Genomic DNA, 10,226 nt, shown 5'->3' on the forward strand with positions numbered 1-10,226 from the left:
AATTTACATGTACATGCTTACATGTAATCCGTTTCTCCCCAACAGGACACTCTAAATCTTTAATAAATGCCTAGGCATAAAAGTATGTGTTGTATTGAATTTCTAAGAGAAGCTGTGTTTTGTCCACATTTTGCAGGACATACCCATACAGTACAGCAGATGGCAGCAACTTTACATTTGAATCCTCATGTTTCCTACTGTTCAATGTTCACAATCAGTGGAGAAAAGATCTGAATTTGGCTGCCTGTGTAAATGCAGCCCAAAAAGTGCGGCTGCATTAAAAAAAAGTAGGCCTATGCTTTAATTAGGACCACTGGTTAACTGGAGCCATTGCATAGCCTGATAACTGTTTTTAGGCATTTTTCCACACCAGTGTTATGGGGCATAGCATAGGTCTGTTTCCTTGGCTATATAGCGTAAAATAGCATCCTATAGTATAGACTAAGAAAAGTCCCTATTGTCGGGTCATCAGACATGGCGGAAAGTGAATGGTAAATCTGCAGGAGTCTGTCAGCCTCCATGTCTACCATTTGTTTATGTGTATGGGAAGTTACGTGACACTTGTGGTCGGGGGAGAGGTTGTATGGTGCTTTCAAGACTGGGGAATAACCGAGAACAGGTTATGACGTCGGTGATCTTCAGATCGGAAAGGCAGAGCTCTAGAAAGATGCCTGAGTTTCCGATTTGGAATTCCGAGTTTGATGACCATTCAAACCGTTTTGTTCCGAGTTCCCAGTTGTCTTGAAAGCACCAATAGCATTGAGGTCAGAACTTTTTTTCTCCCATTGAGCGTCATTTTACCAACTACACCTCCCGCCCCCTTAGCGCACTTTCGGGAACTCCGTTGCAGAGGTGGTTTCGCCACTTTTCGACTCAATTTCGTTATCATCCGTTGTAATTTTACTCATATGTGCAACGGACTTTTCTCTTATGTTCACATCCATTTGTGTAAAGATGACGAGCTTGAAGGCGTTTAAGGAGCCATTCGGTAAGTCTGCAATGTTATTTCAAACGTTAAATCGTATAGATAGGCTATGTCGATTATGATGCTACCTTTTTGCTAGTGGTTGTGGATGAAGGTCATCCCTTGTTGCATGTTTTTATCTTCATCTTGTTCTTTTTGAACAACCTTCTAATTTACAAATAGATAGGCCCACTGTAATATTGAAATTTAAAATTCATTTTGTTTTTTAAATGTAGGCTTTCTGAACTTTTTAAATAATTCGTTAAAAAAAAGTTGTATAATTCATATCACATTGACATAATTTACATAATAGAACTTGCATTTCATTGATTCCATTTTAATGTGCTCTTCTCACAAGTGGCATTTCCCCAAACATAAAAATCCCCCCTGTATCAATGATAGTAAGGGACTTGCGCCTTACTCTTCGTGAATGTATGAGATGTGTGGGAACTGGAAAATATAGCATTTTTTCAGTGACAAAAGTGAGTAGGCTAGGCCAAGGCTTTTCCGAACTGTCCAATGTAAGCGCTGACTTAGACATAGCAGAAAACTGTTATCTCCAATTTGAGGCATTGGAACATTGGACAACCTGAGGAATCAAACTCAATGGCAAGCTAGGCTACTGTGTTTGTCAATGTTGTAAAGAATAGAACCCCACGTTTTATATGGTTGGTTTTCACTGTGATTTTTGGCTGACAGGGTCCCCTAATACAGGACTAGTAAAGGCCCAGTGCACTACTTTTGGGGAAAAATGTAAACAATGTATTTTAGTGTTTACCAGCATTTAAGTGAACGTAAGGCTGATAGTTATCTGTACAAAACAGTTAATCTGATAATACTTATGGAATATACAAATACTTGCTTGATATGTTTTCCAGTTTCTTTAAATACTTTGCAAATGTAACTTATATGTTCACTGAAATGGTCTATACATACCTTTTCTAATTTAATAGACACTCTTATCCAGAGCAACTTACAGTAGTGAGTGCATACATTTCCATACTGGTCATCTATGGGAATCAAACCCACAACCCTAGCATCACAAGTGCCATGCTCCACCAAATGAGCCACATCACATCGTCACGAACCACTTGTTGTCTCAATGTAATCAATAACTTTATAGTGCATTGTTTTTCTTCATGGTGGTGGAAAGTCTACAGGTACAAACCTTGATGACCAGCCTTTGTACAATATAGTACTGTACATTTACATTAAGTGGTTTCTAAGGATGGTAAATTAATACTGAACAAGAGTGGTTGTTTTCCATGTTATTAAAAAAAATATGATCAAGAAAATATTTACTTTGATGTGGATGTTTTGTGACTTTGCCCATAACTTTGCACCTTTGATGTAAATGTTTGAGGACAGGGTTTTGTTCTTTGTCATTCTAATGGTATACAGAATCACAGAGAAAGGAACAGGGCAACAACTCTTACAATTCTAACTATTGAATCCTGAAAGATACTTTTCTTAATTGTACAACTACCTTTTTTGCCAAAGCAGAGATGCAGAAAAAAATATTTGTCCGCCCTACAGACTTTTTATATCGTCCGCTAATACTAGTAAAGGCCCAGTGCACTACTTTTGTGGAAAAACATTGAAAAAATAATAATATATACAATACCAGTCAAAAGTTTGGATACATCTACTCATTCAAGGGTTTTTCTTTATTTTTACTATTTTCTACATTGTAGAATAATAGCGTTGACATCAAAACTATGAAATAACACACATGGAATCATGAGGTAACCAAAAAAGTGTTAAACAAATTCAAATATATTTTATATTTGAGATTCTTCAAAGTATCCACTCTTTGCCTTGATGACAGCTTTGCACACTCTTGGCATTCTTTCAACCAGCTTCACCTGGAATGCTTTTCCAACAGTCTTGAAGGAGTTACCACATATGCTGAGATTCTTGGCTGCTTTTCCTTCACTCTGCGGTCCAACTCATCCCAAACCATCTCAATTAGGTTGAGGTCCGGTGATTGTGGAGGCCAGGTCATCTAATGCAGCACTCCATCACTCTCCTTCTTGGTCGAATAGCCCGTACATAGCCTGGAGGTGTGCTGGATCATTTTCCTGTTGAAAAACAAATGATAGTTCCACTAAGCGCAAACCAGATGGGATGGCTTATCACTGCAGAATGCTGTAGTAGCCATGCTGGTTAAGTGTGCCTTGAATTCTAAAGAAATTACGACAGTGTCCATGCTTCACGGTGGGAACCAGACATGCGGATATCAACCGTTCACCTACTCCACGTCTCACAAAGACAGGGCGCTTGGAAGCTAAAATCTCAAATTTGGACTCCTCAGACCAAAGGACAGATTTCCACAGGTCTAAAGTCCATTGCTCGTGTTTCTTGGTCCAAGCAAATCTCTTCTTGTTGCTGTCTTTTAGTAGTGGTCTTTTCTGAACAGTTGATGTTGATATGTGTCTGTTACTTGAACTCTGTGAAGCATTTATTTGGGCTGCAATTTCTGAGACTGGTTACTCTAATGAACGTATCCTCTGCAGCAGAGGTAACTCTGGGTCTTCCTTTCCTGTGGTAGTCCTAGTTTCATCATGGCGCTTGAGGGTTTTTGCGACTGCACTTGAAGAAACTTTCAAAGTTCTTGACTTTTGCTGGGTTGACTGACCATGTCTTAAAGTAATGATGGACTGTTCTTTGCTTATTTGAACTGTTCTTACCATTATAGGGACTACCTTGTCACAACACAACTGATTGGCTCAAACGCATTAAGAAGGAAAGAAATTCCACCATTTAACATTTAACAAGGCACACATGTTAATTGAAATGCATTCCAGGTGACTAGCTCATGAAACTGGTTGGTGAGAAGGCCAAGAGTGTGCAAAGCTGTCATCAAGGCCAAGGGTGGCTATTTTGAAAAATCTCAAATATATTTTGATTTGTTTAACACTTTTTTTTGTTGGTTACTACATGATTCCATATGTGCTATTTCATAGTTCTGATGTCTTCACTGTTATTCTACAATGTAGACAATAGTAACAATAACAATAAAGAAAAACACCGGAATGAGTAGGTGTGTTCAAACTTTTAACTAGTATGTGTGTATATATATATATATATATACTAGTTAAAAGTTTTGCCATTATAGTGATATGGTGATATGATATGTTTATATATATATATATATATATAATTATTATTTTTTTCAGATTATTATTTTTTAAATGTATTTTTAGGAGGTGCTGCAGCACCCTCAGCACCCCTACTTCCCGCGGGCTGTGGAAAATGTATGAAAATGTGAGCTGTCCCCTTGAGCTCATACATATAAATTACATTTACTCAGTGATCTGTTTGGACAGATACCTGTTGGGTCTTGAGGATGCCTGCTCAGTTGAATGAGCAGAACAATAATACCCCAATTTTGCACAATGCTCTGATTCTTTCATAAAAATGTCTGTGCTTTTTTAATGCTGAAACATTGTCCTCATCAGCATGCCTTGAAGAACAAGCTCTTTATTCTTTATTACTATTGCGTTGTCAATCTTCATATAGCAGCCAAGGCCTGTGCAGAAGCTGAGGGCTTTAGGCCAGCAAAGTAAGCCTCCTCTCACACAACAAAATCACTGAACTTATTTGTCCTGCTGGAACTTGAGTTTTACAACACACACACAACCCTCAATCATTCACTGTACATAGACAAGGCAACTTTCAAAGCATTTGTCCATCTTTGCTTTAGGTATAGAAACTGCATGGATTGAGTTAGGTATTAGCACGCCATTCATCTCAAGCCATGTGTGGAAAAAAGCATGCCTTGGTCGCTGCAGAGCAAATGCAACATTGCACGGTCTAATTAAACTTTTAGAAACTCGACTTATCTTAGTAGCAAAGGCATGGGTGGTCAAAAAGGAGAAAATCTAGGTTAATCTCTATGGAATCATGGCCTGGAGGGATCTATTATGATGTGGTTTATATTTCATCTATTGAACTTCTTGCAGAGCGAGTAGGTACATGTCTCTGCTTTCCCTGTGGAGCAGAAACAATGCTGAGCTGAGATGGGTTTCTGCTTACAGTTGATGAGTAGGGGACGTGGGGCTGATGGGTCTCAGCATTGCACTAATAGGGAGCAAGGTAGGATGAAATTGAGTATGCATTACCAAAGCATCTGTACACATCTATGCAACCACAGACCTAGAATGAGATTCTATTTCTGTGTCCATCAGCAATTACACGGTTATTACAGTGATCATCACTGCTCTGCTGTTATTGATCTTACTGAGAGTAGGGCATATGGTGACTTCACTGGCATGTCCTCTCTTGTCTCACTGTCATCATCATGTAGGTAACAACAAAAACAATTGAGAAAATACTGCAATATGTCAATATGCAGAAAATACTGCAATATGTTGGATTTTGTTTGTACCCTCCACAGAAATTATCACAGTTTCTGGACTATGATTTATGACTAGCATATGTTTAAAATAATATTGTTCAATCAATGCTGGTGTGGGTGTTTTAGTATTTATTTTAGTCTGGTATGACTGCAATGTAACACTCTGACACAGTTTGCCTCCCCACAAAAAAGTGACATCTTGACAAAAGTTCCCTTCTTGTTGGTGATATGTTCAATCAATGACACAGGCCCCTGGTGTGAGACACCTTACAACTCCATTATAGTAAAGTGTGTGTATGTTTACTCATGTCACCAATGTGCGAAACCCTGCTATTTTTTTCTCTTGTTTGAGGAAGTGAACCCACCCACGTATTGTCATTTGAGATCTATGTCTGACTTACACTGTAGTTTCAACTGTGTCAACAACTTCATTAATATAACCCATGTGAAATGGTCTTTGGTTAACTTGAATGTGTTTACAAACCCAAGGTTTCCATATAAGCTGAAGTGAGTGTCAGCTTCATGGAGTGTAACCTAAGAAAGGTCAGAGCAGCTCTTTATTTGGAACTCTGAGGTCTCATACAATAGCCTCACAGTGACGCAGACTGATCGAGGCCTGCATATCCTTGTAGAGGTATGTTTTAGAGCTGAAAAGAGGGCTTTGTACGTCTGCAACTATCAGGACCCAGGACACTCAATAAGTTCAGATTTAATGTCTCTTCATGCTGATATTTGCTTTGTTGAAAAACTGCATTCCATTTCCATCAGCCATCATTTTCTATAAAATCTGCAATATTGTCCTTTGTGCATTGTTCTCTTCATGTAATCTCCCTGTTACACCTGTCTTGTCTCGACAGATAGAATAATCTCTGAACCAGTGGAGGACACAGATACTAGTAGCTTCATGGCAGAAATGGTACGACCCTCTAATATCATCAGAAACAAACTAGTGTAAACAAATGTACTATCTGAATTTAAAGGGATAATCCACCCCCAGAAATAAAAATCATGAAACACCTGTCAATTTGGTGAAGGTCTATGTTCTGTCAGTGGTTAAAGTAAAAATGTACCCAATCATTTAATTTCTAAGTGGTCCGTCTGGGAAATCTGAAAATCATGTGGAAACTCGTCATAGCTACCAGTTTCTCGTCACTGGAGATAGGGGATAACACACTATCACGTTTCATAACGCTTTTAAAACAATTACCTGCCCTCCAGATCACCAAATCAGCCAATAGAACACATTCATCCGTTTTATATCGTCATGACAAAGTATATATTTCGCTTAGATGTGCTCAATCTAAACAGTGTACAAAATTATTCAACTCAGTTTCTCCTTTAAGTACCATCTCCCAATGTGCGTGTGGGAAATGGCTGTTGTTGCCATAGAAACGTACTCTGCACTCACTCTGGGTAGTGACGAACTGCAAATTTAACTCGCTGAGATACACTCCTAAATTGATAGTGCAGTTTGTTTAGGTGATTTTAAAGCTAGCTAGCTACTTCACATGCTGATATTGACTTTGGTATTATTGTGTGTAGCTATATTTGCAAGCTAACTACCTAGCTAACTTGTCAGCCAGCCCAGAGAGAGCATTGCATGGTGGGTTTTGTAGTCAACTTGAACTGCAACATTTTTCCACAATTATTTTCATGTTGCTACCAAGCTTGTTATAATTACAAAATGAAACATTTGTTCACAAAAAATATTGTTTTCACATATTAGTGTTATATAACACTCGTTTACACTGTTAATAATTGGAATTAGTGGTTTGGGGTGTATTATCCCTTTAATTGAATAGATACATTGTTTTTTATAGCAATCATTTTGTTATATTCTTTTGAGCTAACTCTTCGGCCTGTTTAGATTGAGAAGAAAATAGCCATGTAAAGTAATTGAAGCATAGTTGAGTACATAATGCTGGAATTTCTTACGCCCAGGGACTGATATAGAAGCAAGTTGCAACAAGCCACTTTTCGCTATCCAACACAGAGTATAATTTTCTCCCACAATTTACAGACGTTTTCATTGCCATCTCTTGGTCTTAAAAGATGTATATCAGCATAAATATCTGCATTGATATATAGTATTAAGATCACAATCCATCAGTGTGCCACTTCCCAGCAAAGCTGAACATGTGTGTTTTGTGTCTCTTAGTCCTTGAAGTCCAACTATCCAGTCCAAGTCACAGAACCTCAAGGTAGGTGCTCTAAACTCAGTACATCTGTTCCCACAACGGATGTGCCTTTCTGTGCACTCTGAGAAAGTACAACATTTACTTACACCGTCGATCTGTCATTTCCAGATACAGTGACACTGCAGCTGAGGTCCATGCCACCTGGCTACCTCACACCTCCCTCGGGCAGAATAAGACAGGTGTGTAATGGGGTCACTTGCAACGAGCTAAAGTGTATTGTTTCTTTGTCTTATGATATTAATGTGAAAATGTGATGATGAGTCTTGACAGGATGCTCCTGTACACTGTAGCTTTTTAAATATAACTCCAAACCTCTTACCCAGCATGAGAAAATGTCATACCCTGGCTATCTGTAATATCTGAGCCTTTGTAACGGAAACTAGCTGTCGGTGTCAAAACCACAAGACCATTTTGATGGGTGAACGTGATCACTTTCTTTCCATAGGAAAGGTGTTGTGAGTTGGTTTAAAAGGTTGTGATTATTTTAATGGTATCAATTAGAATATTGTGAGGTATTCTGAATCATATTTGTAGTTAATTCCACTCTAGAATTACAACAACTGAATGTAATGTTTTGTTTTACCCAACCTCATACAGCCAGTAGAAGATGGTGTGGAGTGCATCTGCACAGGCTCCATCTTACAAGGTAAATTAAATTAGCATTTCTATCATGATATATACTGTATCTCTGAACAACATTTCCAAGCACATGCTGTACATATTTTATACACAGATGCATTACACTTACATATGTGTACCTAAAATGGTTGTCTAATCATTTCCATGTACACTGTATATATTTCCACGGCTGTTGGTAATTCCATGTTCCTTGCCCCAATTCCTACCCCTTAGACTTCCCCAAGGAGCTGCAGTTCTTGAACAACCCCTGTGAGAAGTGCTGTTGCTCAGCTCCACCTCCAAAGATCAGTGACCTGATGGACGACAAGGACTTGCTGGACTTACTGCGTCTTAAACTGGACCCAAATCATTGCACTGTTAAGAACTGGAAGAACTTTGCGAGCCGTTGGGGCATGAGCTATGATGAGCTGACTCTGCTGGAGCACCGGACCCAGGGCTCAATGTGCCACAGCCCCACACAAGAGTTCCTGCTGCGCAACAACCACAAGACCGTCACTGAGCTCACCGAACTTTGCCGGGTTTACCAGCGCATTGATGTGCTGCGGCTTCTGCAAAGCTGGATGGAGAACGACTGGCCCTCACGCTGGCAAAATGCTCATTAACCACTTGCCCCAACCCCTGAAAATCCCTCAGAAATTATGCATATTACTTTTTACATTTTGCTATACACTTTATTGAGTTAGCAACAGGGACTAGGACCATTGTTTTTATCAGAAGCCCATTTATTTAACATCCAGTGGTTCCAGGATTTTGGTTGAGTTGGTGTGCAAAAGACTGGTGGATCACATTTTATGACTCCTACGGAGTTGAGGACTTAATAGGACTGATTGCCATTGTGTACTCTTTACCAATACTGTAGTTCTGAGCATCTGAACCAGCTCATTATTTTATTTTTCAAAGGTCCCGCAACCTCAGAATTGCTGTGTGTCCAATAGTGATGAACAAACGGCTCTTTATGAACAGATCCTTTTTGGTGAACGTCAGGAAACGAATCGCATCGTTGAAAGAGCCGTTCATTTGGCTCCCTGATTTGCATACTGCTACTACACAAATATAACGTGTACATTCTGGTCCACATTCATTTTTGCAGTGCGTTAAAAATAACAACAACAAAAAATTGGCCGATCTAATAATTTCACCATGTAAATATTTTTTGGAACACGCATTTCACGATCTGACATAATGGTAGCCTACCTTTTGGGCTTTACATTGGGGATTGGAAATCATGGTTCTAGGTCAATCTTTTTTTAATAATTTTGAATGAAGAGCTGTTTGGGAGCCAAATGAGCTGGCTCTTTTAAGTGAACGAAGCCAAATGAGCTGGCTCACCGAAAAGACTCAGAATGGCCATCACTAGTGTCATAGTGTCCCACAAAAATGACCAATGGGCTAGAACATAGTAAGTGGAACTGTGCTAACCAACATGGCATATCAAGAAGGTAAAGTGGAAAAGAGAGAAGAAGATTTAAATGGTGAACTGTTAATACATTTTTACTTATTAGAACAGTCACCATAGTAATGACAGACAATAATAATCAATGTAGTATATATAATATGGCAAAGGAGACAGTGTTGCGTATTGGACTTTACAGTCTCGAAAAACATGAATCATCTCCAAATATTGTATTGTTTGTATTAATAGTTAATGAGTCTTGATTATTTTGGGATAGTTTGATGAAGCTGAGGTCATGTTGTCAAATGAGATATCTCACTACGTTCTGAATCCTAATTAGCAATTTTTCCTTACGTTTTATCATTTTTGTGGTTACAATACCTCTCCCCCCCACCCCCACTTGAAGCAAATAAAAGATAGATTTTTTTCGTGCTTCTTGCTAATCTTATGAACTTTTCTTCATCGGCATGTTTCAAAAGTCATCATTGAAAATACAGCGATGAAAAAAAGGATTTCTGTTGGAAGTTACCCATGAGAGTTTGAGCTTTCTGTGTATATGATTATATAACTTGGTAAATGTTTATTTATCTAGATTTCAGTGATGAATATCCAATCAGAAGAATTCAAGCCTGTCATTTAATTCTACAGTATCATATGGTTGTAGTCAATTAT

General features: G+C 38.6%; 1 protein-coding gene across 1 annotated transcript; it reads left to right on the top strand.

The window, feature by feature from the left end:
* The first annotated feature begins 709 nt into the window (after nt 1–709).
* Nucleotides 710–9,986, top strand: LOC115153167 (ectodysplasin-A receptor-associated adapter protein). Its single transcript, XM_029698288.1, has 6 exons — nt 710–988; nt 6,182–6,240; nt 7,483–7,525; nt 7,631–7,701; nt 8,120–8,168; nt 8,375–9,986. Exons 1-6 carry the CDS (start codon nt 931–933, stop codon nt 8,761–8,763), a joined length of 669 nt encoding a protein of 222 aa, XP_029554148.1. The 5' UTR covers nt 710–930; the 3' UTR covers nt 8,764–9,986.
* The last annotated feature ends 240 nt before the right edge of the window (nt 9,987–10,226 follow it).

This window comes from Salmo trutta, chromosome 18 (genome assembly GCF_901001165.1).
Source record: "Salmo trutta chromosome 18, fSalTru1.1, whole genome shotgun sequence".
NCBI classification, from domain to species: Eukaryota; Metazoa; Chordata; class Actinopteri; order Salmoniformes; family Salmonidae; genus Salmo; species Salmo trutta.